Genomic DNA, 16,747 nt, shown 5'->3' with positions numbered 1-16,747 from the left:
TCGTTACTGTACTTAATACTTTCAAAATGACTAGTTCTGAATTTGGTATGTCAAATTTTATTATAAAACATTTTACAGTAAATAAAAGTACATAAAATATAAAATTCAAAAAAATGTATCAAGTAAAAAATTTACAGTGTAACAATTTCTTCTCCATAACTTAAATTAAGTCAGACTTACCCAAGAAACAGTATATAATTTAAGATACGAGTAACACTTAATGCAAAAGTTTCTACTAGGATGCTTGCCTCTTGATGCATTTCTTGAGCCTACACAGGACCCGACCATTAAACCAAAATCCCCGAGCACTCTTTAGAATCATTCTTAAGTGTATGCTTTTCAATGGCCCTGTCATCCAAAAATTAATCAGTGTATGAATGGGATTTGACTGCCTGCCGGCGCAGTCGTCATAGGCACCATGTCTGACCTGTTATACTGTTACTAGAAGGCAGGCGGGCAGGAGCCTTGGCCCTAGGAACTGGATTTCCACGGCCAGTCGGACGAAAGCGGCCCGCCTGGAATGTGGACTGAGCTGTAAACTGCGTCACTCTGCAATTCGCAACAGGTATGATACCAAGGCCATTAGGACTGGGGTGAGAACCAGGATCCCCACCCACACCAGGATGGCGATGACGCTGTACTTCCGTGCCTGACGGGAATATTTCTGAGCACTCTCCACATCTGTCTCCCTCTTCTCCTGTGCCTTTGGGGAAGGAGAGCGAGACAACGGTCAGATCAGAGGGAAAGTCTCAGGCAGAGCTTCCAGTCTGATGTATGCTACACTTACTCTGACAGAGTTGATCAGAGCCAGAATGCCCAAGCAAGATATCCCACAGATAATGCTGCAGACAGTTAGCTTCCTGTACAGCTTGATCTGTCTGCTGGGCTTCTTTCCTTCTGAGTTCTGGAAGGGTACCGTCTGCAAGGGGACGGCCTCTTCCATCACGGGGCTGTCAGACATAGGAGTGCTGTAGGTGGCTGCCGATGAAGCTGGAGAGGAGAGGTTGGGGTGAGATGTGAAGTTCAGGATCAGCAGTACTGGGCACTGGAAAAAAGAAAGTGAAGAGAAAGATGTGGATAGAGATGGATAAAAGCTCGACATCATTGTGACATGACAGAAGGTCGGGTATGAAGGTATGAAGTTGGGTCGGGGTGAGGGAGACGGGCCACGGCGTGAAGTCGGGTCGGGGTGAGGGAGACGGGCCGCGGGGTGAAGTCGGGTCGGGGTGAGGGAGACGGGCCGCGGGGTGAAGTCGGGTCGGGGTGAGGGAGACGGGCCGCGGGGTGAAGTCGGGTCGGGGTGAGGGAGACGGGCCGCGGGGTGAAGTCGGGTCGGGGTGAGGGAGACGGGCCGCGGGGTGAAGTCGGGTCGGGGTGAGGGAGACGGGCCGCGGGGTGAAGTCGGGTCGGGGTGAGGGAGACGGGCCGCGGGGTGAAGTCGGGTCGGGGTGAGGGAGACGGGCCGCGGGGTGAAGTCGGGTCGGGGTGAGGGAGACGGGCCGCGGGGTGAAGTCGGGTCGGGGTGAGGGAGACGGGCCGCGGGGTGAAGTCGGGTCGGGGTGAGGGAGACGGGCCGCGGGGTGAAGTCGGGTCGGGGTGAGGGAGACGGGCCGCGGGGTGAAGTCGGGTCGGGGTGAGGGAGACGGGCCGCGGGGTGAAGTCGGGTCGGGGTGAGGGAGACGGGCCGCGGCGTGAAGTCGGGTCGGGGTGAGGGAGACGGGCCGCGGGGTGAAGTCGGGTCGGGGTGAGGGAGACGGGCCGCGGCGTGAAGTCGGGTCGGGGTGAGGGAGACGGGCCGCGGGGTGAAGTCGGGTCGGGGTGAGGGAGACGGGCCGCGGGGTGAAGTCGGGTCGGGGTGAGGGAGACGGGCCGCGGGGTGAAGTCGGGTCGGGGTGAGGGAGACGGGCCGCGGGGTGAAGTCGGGTCGGGGTGAGGGAGACGGGCCGCGGGGTGAAGTCGGGTCGGGGTGAGGGAGACGGGCCGCGGGGTGAAGTCGGGTCGGGGTGAGGGAGACGGGCCGCGGGGTGAAGTCGGGTCGGGGTGAGGGAGACGGGCCGCGGGGTGAAGTCGGGTCGGGGTGAGGGAGACGGGCCGCGGCGTGAAGTCGGGTCGGGGTGAGGGAGACGGGCCGCGGGGTGAAGTCGGGTCGGGGTGAGGGAGACGGGCCGCGGGGTGAAGTCGGGTCGGGGCGAGGGAGACGGGCCGCGGGGTGAAGTCGGGTCGGGGCGAGGGAGACGGGCCGCGGCGTGAAGTCGGGTCGGGGCGAGGGAGACGGGCCGCGGCGTGAAGTCGGGTCGGGGCGAGGGAGACGGGCCGCGGGGTGAAGTCGGGTCGGGGTGAGGGAGACGGGCCGCGGCGGGAAGTCGGGTCGGGGTGAGGGAGACGGGCCGCGGCGTGAAATCGGGTCGGGGCGAGGGAGACGGGCCGCGGCGTGAAGTCGGGTCGGGGCGAGGGAGACGGGCCGCGGGGTGAAGTCGGGTCGGGGCGAGGGAGACGGGCCGCGGGGTGAAATCGGGTCGGGGCGAGGGAGACGGGCCGCGGCGTGAAGTCGGGTCGGGGCGAGGGAGACGGGCCGCGGGGTGAAGTCGGGTCGGGGTGAGGGAGACGGGCCGCGGCGGGAAGTCGGGTCGGGGTGAGGGAGACGGGCCGCGGCGTGAAATCGGGTCGGGGCGAGGGAGACGGGCCGCGGCGTGAAGTCGGGTCGGGGCGAGGGAGACGGGCCGCGGGGTGAAATCGGGTCGGGGCGAGGGAGACGGGCCGCGGCGTGAAGTCGGGTCGGGGCGAGGGAGACGGGCCGCGGGGTGAAGTCGGGTCGGGGTGAGGGAGACGGGCCGCGGCGGGAAGTCGGGTCGGGGTGAGGGAGACGGGCCGCGGCGGGAAGTCGGGTCGGGGTGAGGGAGACGGGCCGCGGCGGGAAGTCGGGTCGGGGTGAGGGAGACGGGCCGCGGGGTGAAGTCGGGTCGGGGTGAGGGAGACGGGCCGCGGCGGGAAGTCGGGTCGGGGTGAGGGAGACGGGCCGCGGCGTGAAGTCGGGTCGGGGTGAGGGAGACGGGCCGCGGGGTGAAGTCGGGTCGGGGTGAGGGAGACGGGCCGCGGGGTGAAGTCGGGTCGGGGTGAGGGAGACGGGCCGCGGCGGGATGTCGGGTCGGGGTGAGGGAGACGGGCCGCGGCGTGAAGTCGGGTCGGGGTGAGGGAGACGGGCCGCGGCGGGAAGTCGGGTCGGGGTGAGGGAGACGGGCCGCGGCGTGAAGTCGGGTCGGGGTGAGGGAGACGGGCCGCGACGGGAAGTCGGGTCGGGGTGAGGGAGACGGGCCGCGGCGGGAAGTCGGGTCGGGGTGAGGGAGACGGGCCGCGGTGTGAAGTCGGGTCGGGGTGAGGGAGACGGGCCGCGGCGGGAAGTCGGGTCGGGGTGAGGGAGACGGGCCGCGGGGTGAAGTCGGGTCGGGGTGAGGGAGACGGGCCGCGGCGGGAAGTCGGGTCGGGGTGAGGGAGACGGGCCGCGGCGTCAAGTCGGGTCGGGGTGAGGGAGACGGGCCGCGGCGTGAAGTCGGGTCGGGGCGAGGGAGACGGGCCGCGGGGTGAAGTCGGGTCGGGGTGAGGGAGACGGGCCGCGGCGTCAAGTCGGGTCGGGGTGAGGGAGACGGGCCGCGGGGTGAAGTCGGGTCGGGGTGAGGGAGACGGGCCGCGGCGTGAAGTCGGGTCGGGGTGAGGGAGACGGGCCGCGGGGTGAAGTCGGGTCGGGGTGAGGGAGACGGGCCGCGGGGTGAAATCGGGTCGGGGTGAGGGAGACGGGCCGCGGGGTGAAGTCGGGTCGGGGTGAGGGAGACGGGCCGCGACGGGAAGTCGGGTCGGGGTGAGGGAGACGGGCCGCGGCGTGAAGTCGGGTCGGGGTGAGGGAGACGGGCCGCGGGGTGAAGTCGGGTCGGGGTGAGGGAGACGGGCCGCGGGGTGAAGTCGGGTCGGGGTGAGGGAGACGGGCCGCGGCGTGAAGTCGGGTCGGGGTGAGGGAGACGGGCCGCGGCGGGAAGTCGGGTCGGGGTGAGGGAGACGGGCCGCGGCGTGAAGTCGGGTCGGGGTGAGGGAGACGGGCCGCGGGGTGAAGTCGGGTCGGGGTGAGGGAGACGGGCCGCGGCGGGAAGTCGGGTCGGGGTGAGGGAGACGGGCCGCGGCGTGAAGTCGGGTCGGGGTGAGGGAGACGGGCCGCGGGGTGAAGTCGGGTCGGGGTGAGGGAGACGGGCCGCGGGGTGAAGTCGGGTCGGGGTGAGGGAGACGGGCCGCGGCGTGAAGTCGGGTCGGGGTGAGGGAGACGGGCCGCGGCGTGAAGTCGGGTCGGGGTGAGGGAGACGGGCCGCGGGGTGAAGTCGGGTCGGGGTGAGGGAGACGGGCCGCGGGGTGAAGTCGGGTCGGGGTGAGGGAGACGGGCCGCGGGGTGAAGTCGGGTCGGGGTGAGGGAGACGGGCCGCGGCGGGAAGTCGGGTCGGGGTGAGGGAGACGGGCCGCGGGGTGAAGTCGGGTCGGGGTGAGGGAGACGGGCCGCGGGGTGAAGTCGGGTCGGGGTGAGGGAGACGGGCCGCGACGGGAAGTCGGGTCGGGGTGAGGGAGACGGGCCGCGGCGTGAAGTCGGGTCGGGGTGAGGGAGACGGGCCGCGGCGTGAAGTCGGGTCGGGGTGAGGGAGACGGGCCGCGGGGTGAAGTCGGGTCGGGGTGAGGGAGACGGGCCGCGACGGGAAGTCGGGTCGGGGTGAGGGAGACGGGCCGCGGCGTGAAGTCGGGTCGGGGTGAGGGAGACGGGCCGCGGCGGGAAGTCGGGTCGGGGTGAGGGAGACGGGCCGCGGGGTGAAGTCGGGTCGGGGTGAGGGAGACGGGCCGCGGGGTGAAGTCGGGTCGGGGTGAGGGAGACGGGCCGCGGGGTGAAGTCGGGTCGGGGTGAGGGAGACGGGCCGCGGGGTGAAGTCGGGTCGGGGTGAGGGAGACGGGCCGCGGCGTGAAGTCGGGTCGGGGTGAGGGAGACGGGCCGCGGGGTGAAATCGGGTCGGGGTGAGGGAGACGGGCCGCGGGGTGAAGTCGGGTCGGGGTGAGGGAGACGGGCCGCGGCGGGAAGTCGGGTCGGGGTGAGGGAGACGGGCCGCGGGGTGAAGTCGGGTCGGGGTGAGGGAGACGGGCCGCGGCGTCAAGTCGGGTCGGGGTGAGGGAGACGGGCCGCGGGGTGAAATCGGGTCGGGGTGAGGGAGACGGGCCGCGGGGTGAAGTCGGGTCGGGGTGAGGGAGACGGGCCGCGGGGTGAAGTCGGGTCGGGGTGAGGGAGACGGGCCGCGGGGTGAAGTCGGGTCGGGGTGAGGGAGACGGGCCGCGGCGTCAAGTCGGGTCGGGGTGAGGGAGACGGGCCGCGGGGTGAAGTCGGGTCGGGGTGAGGGAGACGGGCCGCGGGGTGAAGTCGGGTCGGGGCGAGGGAGACGGGCCGCGGCGTCAAGTCGGGTCGGGGCGAGGGAGACGGGCCGCGGCGTCAAGTCGGGTCGGGGTGAGGGAGACGGGCCGCGGCGTCAAGTCGGGTCGGGGTGAGGGAGACGGGCCGCGGGGTGAAGTCGGGTCGGGGTGAGGGAGACGGGCCGCGGGGTGAAGTCGGGTCGGGGTGAGGGAGACGGGCCGCGGCGTGAAGTCGGGTCGGGGCGAGGGAGACGGGCCGCGGGGTGAAGTCGGGTCGGGGCGAGGGAGACGGGCCGCGGGGTGAAGTCGGGTCGGGGTGAGGGAGACGGGCCGCGGGGTGAAGTCGGGTCGGGGCGAGGGAGACGGGCCGCGGGGTGAAGTCGGGTCGGGGTGAGGGAGACGGGCCGCGGCGTCAAGTCGGGTCGGGGTGAGGGAGACGGGCCGCGGGGTGAAGTCGGGTCGGGGTGAGGGAGACGGGCCGCGGGGTGAAGTCGGGTCGGGGTGAGGGAGACGGGCCGCGGGGTGAAGTCGGGTCGGGGTGAGGGAGACGGGCCGCGGCGTGAAGTCGGGTCGGGGCGAGGGAGACGGGCCGCGGGGTGAAGTCGGGTCGGGGCGAGGGAGACGGGCCGCGGGGTGAAGTCGGGTCGGGGCGAGGGAGACGGGCCGCGGGGTGAAGTCGGGTCGGGGTGAGGGAGACGGGCCGCGGCGTGAAGTCGGGTCGGGGCGAGGGAGACGGGCCGCGGGGTGAAGTCGGGTCGGGGCGAGGGAGACGGGCCGCGGGGTGAAGTCGGGTCGGGGTGAGGGAGACGGGCCGCGGGGTGAAGTCGGGTCGGGGCGAGGGAGACGGGCCGCGGCGTGAAGTCGGGTCGGGGTGAGGGAGACGGGCCGCGGGGTGAAGTCGGGTCGGGGTGAGGGAGACGGGCCGCGGGGTGAAGTCGGGTCGGGGTGAGGGAGACGGGCCGCGGGGTGAAGTCGGGTCGGGGCGAGGGAGACGGGCCGCGGCGTGAAGTCGGGTCGGGGTGAGGGAGACGGGCCGCGGGGTGAAGTCGGGTCGGGGTGAGGGAGACGGGCCGCGGGGTGAAGTCGGGTCGGGGTGAGGGAGACGGGCCGCGGTGTGAAGTCGGGTCGGGGTGAGGGAGACGGGCCGCGGCGTCAAGTCGGGTCGGGGTGAGGGAGACGGGCCGCGGGGTGAAGTCGGGTCGGGGTGAGGGAGACGGGCCGCGGCGTGAAGTCGGGTCGGGGTGAGGGAGACGGGCCGCGGCGTGAAGTCGGGTCGGGGTGAGGGAGACGGGCCGCGGCGTCAAGTCGGGTCGGGGTGAGGGAGACGGGCCGCGGGGTGAAGTCGGGTCGGGGTGAGGGAGACGGGCCGCGGGGTGAAGTCGGGTCGGGGTGAGGGAGACGGGCCGCGGCGTCAAGTCGGGTCGGGGTGAGGGAGACGGGCCGCGGGGTGAAGTCGGGTCGGGGTGAGGGAGACGGGCCGCGGGGTGAAGTCGGGTCGGGGTGAGGGAGACGGGCCGCGGCGTGAAGTCGGGTCGGGGTGAGGGAGACGGGCCGCGGCGTGAAGTCGGGTCGGGGTGAGGGAGACGGGCCGCGGGGTGAAGTCGGGTCGGGGTGAGGGAGACGGGCCGCGGGGTGAAGTCGGGTCGGGGTGAGGGAGACGGGCCGCGGCGTGAAGTCGGGTCGGGGTGAGGGAGACGGGCCGCGGGGTGAAGTCGGGTCGGGGTGAGGGAGACGGGCCGCGGCGTCAAGTCGGGTCGGGGTGAGGGAGACGGGCCGCGGCGTGAAGTCGGGTCGGGGTGAGGGAGACGGGCCGCGGGGTGAAGTCGGGTCGGGGTGAGGGAGACGGGCCGCGGCGTCAAGTCGGGTCGGGGTGAGGGAGACGGGCCGCGGCGTCAAGTCGGGTCGGGGTGAGGGAGACGGGCCAGGCAGGTTTCACTAAAGGTGACGCACTGTGGGTGCCTGGCAACCCAGCACTGATTTTCTAGCGCACAGATATATACCATGTAATGATATGAGCCTGCAAAACAGGTATGCAGACGGGCTGGGGCAGCTGCCACTGTTTGGCCCAGAACCACCTGCCCTCAGGCGCCCCTATGTTGCTGCTGTCTGTAAGGAGAGCCTGTTTGTTAACTTATCTAAAGATGACAAGAGCAGCTTGGGTAACGCAGTCTCCCCTCTGTCGCAGCGGCTTGGGTGCTGAAACCACAGGATGTAAACACCCTCAATTTCCTCCAGTGCTCAGTGCCTCTCTGAGGTGCAGAAACCAAAACTGCGCGATATAACTATGTAGCCCCCGGGGGCGAGGATGGTGGAGACCTTGTAGTCCGAGCTGAAACACATGGCTAGCATCTGTTTGACCAGAAGTTTTCTCATCGTGTTGAAATGTAGTAGATGTTCTCACCGTCTCCTGTCAGAGTGAACTTGAGGCTTCAGGCTTTCACCTCAAAAGCGTGTGGCACCTTGAAACTAAGGAGGACAGCAGTGGTCACAGCAGGCGGCCAGCGGTGTGAATAAACCTGGGAAATGGGAGGGAAACCTGAAATCAACATGCGTCTGATATCTGCCGTTATATCGGTTCTGGTTTTTGCTTCTTCACTGAACTTTTGAACCTGTAAATCAACCCGGCAAAAAAACAAGAAGAGACAAAGAGGAAATGGTCAACAAGTTAAGAGACATGCATACTTGCATTTCCTATCAGGGGCTGCGTGACTACACAGACATGAGAGCAACTTCCAGCTGAAAGCAGCTCGTTTTATATGCTGTCCTGCGATCACACACAACGGTGCATCGGTATTGTTGGGTGAACACAGCACAGAGGTAGGACATCAGCCAGAGCACCAACAGATTTCGACACGGGGTATCTGGTAACACTGCCATATCAGACAGACACAGGTATACTTACACACTCACTCGTCCAGACATGACCGGCAAATTCCACACGGCGCACAGAGGCGGTATCCTAAGTAGCAGAAATCTAAATCCACAAGTGTGATAGTTGTATAAATCTAGATTCAGTTTCCTTTGTCTACGTCAACAAATTCTTTCAGTGGTTCTCAGCTACGATGAATGAAACAACTTCTGTGTGAGACCAAGCGGGTTCTGGTGTGTCTCCTCTTCGACGGTGTGGGAAAACCCGGAATGAGCCTCTTGGTATGCGCTTTAAGTGTAAGAATGAAGTGGGAGTGTTTCTGGCTTACAGTATAGCTCCACACCCCTTTCTTTCTCTTTGCTTTTGCTCCACCCCCCCCATGTTAACCTTCCTCTTTTAGCTGTGGTATTTTTGCCCCCCTCATGCTGAGACAAACCCTTCCCATCAGAATTATGTAAAAGTATTTTCAAGTGTAGTTACAAGTCTGTTACTCATTGGGCCGTTTCACTTCACTTTAGTGAAGTAAATCTTTACTTGCTCTGTTGTCATGCCAACCATTTTTTCTGTGTTGGGGTGTCTTCCAGTAAATACATCCTCTGTTTATTTCCATTGTGGGTTCTCTCCCTCTCCTTCTCTCCCTCTCTCTCTCTCTCTCTCTCCGCGTTTCTTTTGTTGTCTTGCGCAATGTCACAGGCGGGCTGCTTTCAGTTCCGGTCCACTTCTCTTACTCATACACTTACTCATAGAGTGTAGTCTTACCTCATCGATGGTGACTGGACTGAGTGCTCTACATCTGTGTTTCCGAATCTGGTCCTCAGGAACCCACACACAGTCCATGTTTTAGCTCTCTGCAATAATGTAGTCTGTCTGGCAGGGAGTTGGGAGGGAATCGGAAACGCGGACCGTCTGTGGGTCTCTGAGGACGGGGTAGGGAGACACTGCTCTGCATGAAACAACCCCAATGGAATACAATACTGACAAATCTCTACCTCCTCTTAACTCCTGCCAAAAATGTGCTTTATTAAACAACTGTAGTCAGTATCAAGCAATGGAAGAAGCGGAAAAGCAGGAAATTGACCAACAATAAATGAAGTCATCAAGAGCTGATACACCCGTAACGTCAATATTATCATATATTACTGATATATTTGATGTGTGATCCTATGAGTTCGGTTCCTTAGAATCTCTGATGATTTTTCTAGTGTAAAATAAATACAAGGACTTGTTTTGAAAAATAATTGAATAAGTTATTCTGTAGGACACTTTGGTACAGCTATCCATACTCCCAGGCCAAGTCAAAGTCTAGGTGGTGTGCAGCTCTGTGGGTTAGGGGACTGCCTGAGACTGGAAGGTCATTGGTTTTAATCCCTTGGCCAGCAGAGAGATTACATCATCATCGGGCCCATGAGCAAGACCGATGAGCCTTAACATTGAGACCCCCTGCCTAGTATGGTATAGGTCCCCTTTGTGCCACCAAAACAACCTTGATCCATTGAGGCATGAACTCCACAAGACCACTGAAAATAACCTGTGGTATCTGGCACCAAGACGTTAGCAGCAGATCCTTTATGTCTTTACGTAAGTTGTGAGGGGGGACCTCCATGAATCAAACTTTTTTTGTCCGGCACATCCCTCAGACGCTCATTTCATGTTCCTGAAACCATTCCTGAATAATTTCTGCAGTGTGGCATGGTGCATTATCCTGCTGAAAGAGGCCACTGCCATCGGGGAATACCGTTGCCAAGAAGGGGAGTACTAAACAACGTTTAGGTAGATGGTGTGCGCCAAAGTAATATCCAGATGAATGACAGGATCCAAGGTTTCCCAGAAGTAATCAAAGCACACGGAACCCGCCACATGATTTAACAGAAAACATGACTCATTAGACCAGGCCACCCTCTTCCATTTCTCCACGGTCCAGTTCTGACGCTCACGTGCTCATTGTAGGCGCCTTCAGTGGTGGACAGAGGTCAGCATGGGCACTCTGACCAGTCTGGGGCTGTGCAGCCTCATACACAGCAAGCTGTGATGCACTGTGTGTTCTGACACCTTTCTATCACAGCCGGTATTAACTTTTTCAGCAATTTGTGTAGTAGCTCTCCTGTGGGATCGGACCAGACAGCCTTGGGCACCCATGACCTAGTTACCGGTTCACCGGTTGGCTTTCCTTGGACCACTTTTGGTAGGTACTGACCACTGCATACTGGGAGTACCCCACAACATCTGCTGTTTTGGAGATGCTCTGCCCAAGTCGTCTAGCTATCACAGTCTGGTCATTGTTATAGTCGCTCAGATCCTTAAGCTTGCCCATTTTTCCTGCTTCCAACACTTCAGCTTCAAGAACTGTCTGTTCACTTGCGTGAAATATAATGGCACCTTTGACAGATGCCATTGTAGCAAGATAATCAATGTTATTCACTTCACCTCTCAGTAGTTTTAGTGCTATGGCTAACTGGTGTGTATGTGTATGTCTCATGGGAGAGAACAAAGGGTTACATGAAAACCAAATAATAATGATGTAATTGCGCATATGGTAGTTCATCCCGTAGCGGGAAGCCTGCAGCCTCTCCCCACGAATATACGGTTGAGCTTTGTACCCTGCGCTGACTGGGATAGGCTCCAGACCACCTTATGACCCTGACTGCTGCTAATAAAAACTCAACTTTCGTTCACTCGACTCTTTTTCTCATTTTCATATTCCCCGTTCTTGTATTATGTTAATTTATGAAGTGAGCGAGTTTTTTGGGTTTTTTTTTAATAGTGATTAACTCGGGAATGGCTATGGATAGACAGGCTCTGTCTGTTTTTCTTCCAATGACTGTATAGAATTTAATCCCGCCCTTGCATTTTTTAGCCAATGGAAAAGCGAAAAATTACCGCGTTGACGTGGCTGTAAGAGGTAAACACGGAAACGTTTTGGTACGAACATGTGCGTGTGTAAACGACCAAGTTATTATTTTAAATTAGCTACAAGTTAGTTATAGCATGTGTTAATGTATCTATTTATTGTCGTAATTGTCGAATGCATTCAGATGTTTAACATTCAGATAAAGGTCTGTATTCAATACAGCTAATTAATCGATCCTCTCGATTTATATTACGGTCGCTTTATGTAGTTTGATTTACAAATCGATTTCCATGTATGCATAAATGTAGAGTCGAAAGTATGGATCAAAAAAAAGAAACGGCATTCGTGATGGAAAGATACGGCTCTCAGGAGAAGTGGACGTACCGATTAAATAAGGGAGTGCTGAAGCGGGAAAGGCTGGATGCTGGGGGAGCCACCAAGTCATTTCTTGGGGTGTTTAAAGTGAGTCTGTAGCTGTCGACTGAAGTTTCTTGTAATATGTAACTAATTCCCGACACCAGTTAATAACACACTCGAGATCAGCAGAAGCATTAACCAAGCCATTGTTAGGCTTCTTCGCACTTTGATTAGACTCCGAATTATACCGAGCTGTTAATTCCTTCATATCTGTTAATCAGTCACCGGAGTGACAGTTAAACGTATCATATACGTGTCTGACTCCTGAATGACCTACATTACACTTTCCTTTGTAATCTTGGTTTCTAAACACAGCTGTCCTGATTAACCTTCTGTTTATCTTTGCACTTAAGATCGTCTTCTTACCACAAGGATATCCAGACAGTGTCAGTGAGGACTACCTGCAGTACCAGTTTTGGGATACTATACAGGTAACCCTTAATTAATGCTCATTAACATTCAGGTCCCCGATGCCTGATTTCGGGCTCTTTGAGTGTGTAGGTGTTCATGTGAGGATAATGTGTGTGTCCTTCCTTGTTTCCTCTCCTCTCTCATGCACACAGGCTTTCTCCAGCTCCCTGTCTGGCACACTATCCACCCAAGCATCACTAAGGGGTGTTGGTGTAGGCAATCAGGAGGCTACCGTTGCTGCGGCAACTGTTACCTGGTTACTAAGAGGTGTGTTTGGAACTTCTGTCCTGCCCTCTTTTGTCTTTCAGCATATTATCAGCATACTAATAAGATATTCACATTCCCTGTGACTGGTTTGGAGTATTATAGAGTGGTAATAAATTAGCCATATTATTGCTTCATACAATTTGCACATTCATTTTATTAATCACCCCAGGATCCCACACCAATTCAGACAAAAAACATACATTTTTTCGATACATTTTGCGGTATAACTGCATTTACATTTAAATTGTTGCATAGTTTTTTGGGTTATATGATTGGTTTTACCCACAACAGAAATGTCTGTGAAATAGTTCCTCTATGTTGTTTTCATGATGATGGGTCATGTGTTGGGTGGAGCAGTCTGTCACAGGGAAGGTGCCTTTGGTTCTGACTTGTATACCTACTGGTTCCCTCAGATGGCACCGGGATGTTGGGCAGAATTCTGTTCGCTTGGGTCAAAGGGTGAGCATGTTGCCATCGGCCAGCCACGTCTGCGTGTCTCTTAGCTGCGTGTCATCTTTAACGTGTCACTTCCCTTGTGCTCATCCGTCCCAGGAGCAAACTGGACTGCGATGCCAAGAAATGGAGGTAAGGCTTGGAGGGTGTCCCTGACAGGGTGCTGGGAAGGTGGGGATTCAGCCATTCCCAATGCCTCTTTCTCAGGCTGGTGGCCGACGTTCTCAATGACATCGCCATGTTCATGGAGATTTTGGCGCCCAACTTCCCAGCATGCTTCACTTTCATCGTCTGCATAGCTGGGATTTTAAAGGTTAAAATGTTATTTATGGAACTACTTTAGTTATATACCATATGCATGGAACTCCTTTAATTATGTATTATGTTTATGGGACTTCTTTAATTGTAAGCTACAAAACATGTATTGAACCCTAATTATGTGCTTATGTATGGGACTCTTTTAATTATATGCTGTATATAAGGCAGTTCTTTTGTTATGTACGATATACACAGGAGTACTTTGGTTATATGCAGGGATTGAAGTAACTGGTACACAAGTACGCATTCACCTTTAAAGGCGATACGTGCGGCAATCGATTAATGTAGCAGCGTAAATATGTATTTTATGTGCATTCGCGCCGATCTGACAAGAAATTACTGTGCATTTTAACCTCCGCAAATCAAGTATGGATTATCGTATAAAGGTTAAAATGCACAATAATTTCTTGTCATATCGGCACAAATACACATAAAATACATACGCATTCACGCTGTTACAACGATCGATTGCCGCACGTATCGCTTTTAAAGGTGAATGCGTACCTGCGTACCAGTTATGTCAATCCCTGGTTATGTGCTATATATATATGGGAGTTCTTCATTTATATACTGCATTTATGGGACTTCATTAATTACATATTGTACATAAGGGATTTGATTAGTTATATACTGCATATGTGGGACCTTTATTGTAATATGTAATCTATTGTAATATAGATTACATAGTACAATAAGTATTGTAATAATCTGTGTGTTTTATGTGTGTCTCCCTTAGTCCATCGTTGGAGTGGCAGGTGGAGCCACGAGAGCTGCTCTGACCTTACATCAGGCTCGCAGGGACAACATGGCCGACGTATCTGCTAAAGATGGCAGCCAGGTGCTGAAATGCTCCCCAGGCAGATGTTCTCCCCTCACTGCACTTGTCCTTATGTGCTTCCCACCGTCAGCGTAGGCTGACTGTTACTGCTGTTCCCTCTGTCTAAGTGATGATTTGAGGGCTTAATGCAATTACCTGTAATGTTATCACCCCGTGAAGGGAAGGCCTTCACCCAGTCCGTTGTTCTCCCTCGTTATTTCTGTCCTAAGCATGTCATCTTTCATGTCTGTGTTCTCTCTTAGGAGACGCTGGTGAATCTGGCTGGACTGCTGGTCAGCTTGGTCCTCATTCCCCTCGTCACCGACAGTGCGCTGTGAGCTGTCCCCTGCTGACACCTTCCTCCATATTAAACCCATCAGCACTGCCACAGATCGCCTTGGTGTTGCCACATTAATAGCACCGTTCTCTCTCTTGTCCAGGTTGACCTTTGTCCTCTTCTTCTCCTTCACTGTCCTGCACCTTCTGGCCAATTACAAGGCAGTCCGGTCCATTGTCATGGAAACCCTGAACGAGGCCCGCCTCTCCATTCTGCTGCACCAGTACCTGCATGATGGTCGGATTCTCAGCCCATCAGAAGCCAACAGCAGAGAGCCTGTCTTCCTTGGTCTGTCTTTTTCACGGTTTTACGTTTTCCTTGCTACCTTATTAAGAATGGACGTGTCTTATTGTCTGCCAGCTGTTTCCCCCCAGAGTTCGGAGGGAGAGTCCCCATTAAACTTGGTGTAAAATTTGGGGACCTTATCACCAGGTATGTCTGTCGACCTCCTCTTCTCTCTTCTTTCCAGCTCAGTGTGTTTCCCGTGTCCTTTCTTCTCTTCCTCTCTCTCTTCTCTCCTGTTCAGTGTATTTTCCGTCCCTCCCCATGTCTCTCTTCTTTCTTGCTCTTCCTGCTGTCCTTTCTTCCTCTGTCTCTGCTCTCCTGCTCTTTCTCTTTCCTTTGTCATTTTTTTGTGTCTATTTTTTCTCCTGCTCAGTTTGTTTCCTGTACCACCTTCTTTCTTTAGTCTCTTCTCTCCGGATCAGGTTTCCTTGTGTCCTTTCCTCTCTCCATTTTCTTTCCTGTTCAGTCTGTTTCCTGTGTCCCTTTCTTTCTTTCTTTCTTTCTTTCTTTCTTTCTTTCTTTCTTTCTTTCTTTCTGTCTCTCTTTCTCCTTCTGCCTCTTCCCTACTCCATGTGTTTCCTGTGCCCTATCCTCTCTCCATTTTGTCTGTTTCCCCTCCTGCCTGTCCTGTTGTCTGTGTCTTTTCCTGCAAAATTCTCTGGACATCCAGCTTGGACATTGCCCCCCCCCGCCCCCCCCCCCCCAGGGAACGTGTTTAACGACTCGAACGTGCTCTGGCTTGCAAACGTACCTGATGTCCTGCTTTCCACTGCAGTGTTGGTAACACTCCCAGACCCATGTCTTCAAAGGAAAAATGAAAGAATGTGATTCACAATCACAGCCAAACAAACCAGTCCCAAACTGGTCTGTGCACATTTTAGGGGGAATGTTAACAAACAGTGTGGTAAACACAGGGCAAACTACAGTGCAGCTTTGCCTTTTGTCTGTATTTAACAATGAAACACGGAGAAACGCAGTATAACTGTTGTGTTTTTATGATGTATTTTTTTTCTCCTCGCTGTGTAGCCCTGATGAGCTTCGTCTTGCTTTGAAGAGTAACAGTAAGGCGTACCTCATTGGGATGAGAGATGGTTAGTAGAAACCGACTTTTGTTTTGACTGGCTGAGCTGTTTGAGGTTAGCTTCCCAGCCTTTAAAGGTCCGCTCTGTTAACGTGACCCCGTAATGCTTTCGAGGTCGTGTGCTGGTGTGCCGGGGCTCAGACACATCAGCAGACGAGGAAATCAAGGCTGCCAGCCAGGCGTTATGCCTCAGCATGATGCCGTGCCAAATGTGTCCACCAGAGGGAGCTCTAAATGCACTTTCAGCCACTCGGACGCAAAGTAAGTTGCGGAATGTCATTTATTTTAATTTTCACCGATCCCTTTACTCATCCCTGTCTCTCCTGTTCAGGCCCCTGGGAAATGGTCTCTGAGAGTCACAAAATCATTGACCAGATGTTTCCACTCTTCCTTAATGGTAGGTTCCTCTGTATAGCTCCGTCCAAACAGCATATTGTTCTCAACACTAGATATTGCTTCCCTGAGGATATAGAGTTTGTCAGATCATTTTTTATCAATTCCTTGCAATAAAGTTCCTGAATCCTCTCTGTGTTGGTGGTGGGGGGGTGGGGGGGGGGAGATGAGGTGCTGTTCATTCCCAAAGACCCAAATGCAATACAGCTGTGTGACTGAACTGCAGTGACTGTTGGGAAAAGAGAAAAGCTGAGGATGGAGATCGATATGAAAGTGACTGATTAAACTGTACAGTGAGGAGCGGACAGCTAACCAATGGGCTCCAACCTTCCGTTGTCCTCTCGTCTCCAGTCACGTGTAGTCGGATTAATGCGCTTCCCCAAAGTGCTCCAGATGAAGGCCATTAAGCTTCCTTAGGTGTGAGTCAGGCATTCAGAAGTCAGTGTCTTTGATTCTACAGCAGACCGGTGTGTCCTGGCTGTCGCTGTTAGCATTAGCCGCATCAGCATGGAGGGCCTCTGTCTTTCAGGCCTGCGGGGGGCCGGCTGGCAGACAGACCGCACGCTCCTGGACTGGGATGAGTGGAGGGTGGTGTGGAGGAAGAAGAGCGATTGAAGGCGAGAAAGAACGGGAGGGGTGTTGTGACGTGTTGGGACCCCATGGTGATGAACACCCCTCCCCATCATGAAAGCTCCCCTGGAGTCGTCCGTCTTCATTCTCATCATCTGTGTGCCATTTGATTTGATAACGAGATAAAACTATGAAAAGATCCATGTGTTGTTGTATCTTCTCCCCCACCCTATATTTTTTGAGGGTTTCCTTTGATT

The 16,747-nt window shown here is 56.8% G+C and overlaps 1 protein-coding gene and 1 long non-coding RNA gene across 5 annotated transcripts; one reads left to right on the top strand and one right to left on the bottom strand.

Annotated features, from left to right (window-relative positions):
* Positions 1 to 41: 41 nt before the first annotated feature.
* On the bottom strand, positions 42 to 8,594 carry LOC125717797 (uncharacterized). Its single transcript, XR_007384622.1, has 4 exons — positions 8,327 to 8,594; positions 7,826 to 7,940; positions 788 to 990; positions 42 to 703 (listed from the first exon to the last, which is right to left on the bottom strand). It is a non-coding gene; the product is annotated as an uncharacterized LOC125717797 (long non-coding RNA).
* Positions 8,595 to 11,060: 2,466 nt separating this feature from the next.
* On the top strand, positions 11,061 to 16,691 carry rusf1 (RUS family member 1). 4 transcript variants are annotated; one of them, XM_048991831.1, is made up of 15 exons: positions 11,061 to 11,192; positions 11,450 to 11,603; positions 11,912 to 11,989; positions 12,122 to 12,236; positions 12,650 to 12,695; positions 12,789 to 12,821; positions 12,897 to 13,002; positions 13,744 to 13,845; positions 14,088 to 14,158; positions 14,265 to 14,449; positions 14,536 to 14,593; positions 15,473 to 15,537; positions 15,642 to 15,788; positions 15,859 to 15,924; positions 16,450 to 16,691. In XM_048991831.1, exons 2-15 carry the CDS (start codon positions 11,460 to 11,462, stop codon positions 16,533 to 16,535), a joined length of 1,302 nt encoding a protein of 433 aa, XP_048847788.1. In that variant the 5' UTR covers positions 11,061 to 11,192; positions 11,450 to 11,459; the 3' UTR covers positions 16,536 to 16,691. The 4 variants fall into 4 exon arrangements, with proteins under 4 accessions (XP_048847788.1, XP_048847785.1, XP_048847787.1 ...); XM_048991828.1 differs by having other exon boundaries at positions 11,146 to 11,212; XM_048991830.1 differs by having other exon boundaries at positions 11,159 to 11,222.
* Positions 16,692 to 16,747: the final 56 nt, after the last annotated feature.

This window comes from Brienomyrus brachyistius, chromosome 22, assembly GCF_023856365.1.
Source record: "Brienomyrus brachyistius isolate T26 chromosome 22, BBRACH_0.4, whole genome shotgun sequence".
Classification (NCBI taxonomy): domain Eukaryota; kingdom Metazoa; phylum Chordata; class Actinopteri; order Osteoglossiformes; family Mormyridae; genus Brienomyrus; species Brienomyrus brachyistius.
This window is presented reverse-complemented; position numbering and strand designations above follow the sequence as displayed.

What these genes read in the sequence shown, in the direction of transcription:
- rusf1 (XM_048991831.1), top strand. Translation starts at nt 11,460, where the DNA reads ATGGATCAAAAAAAAGAAACGGCATTCGTGATGGAAAGATACGGCTCT. An exon ending in CATTTCTTGGGGTGTTTAAA is followed by an intron (nt 11,604 to 11,911) that starts GTGAGTCTGTAG and finishes TTTGCACTTAAG; the next exon opens with ATCGTCTTCTTACCACAAGG. An exon ending in CTCGTCACCGACAGTGCGCT is followed by an intron (nt 14,159 to 14,264) that starts GTGAGCTGTCCC and finishes TCTCTTGTCCAG; the next exon opens with GTTGACCTTTGTCCTCTTCT.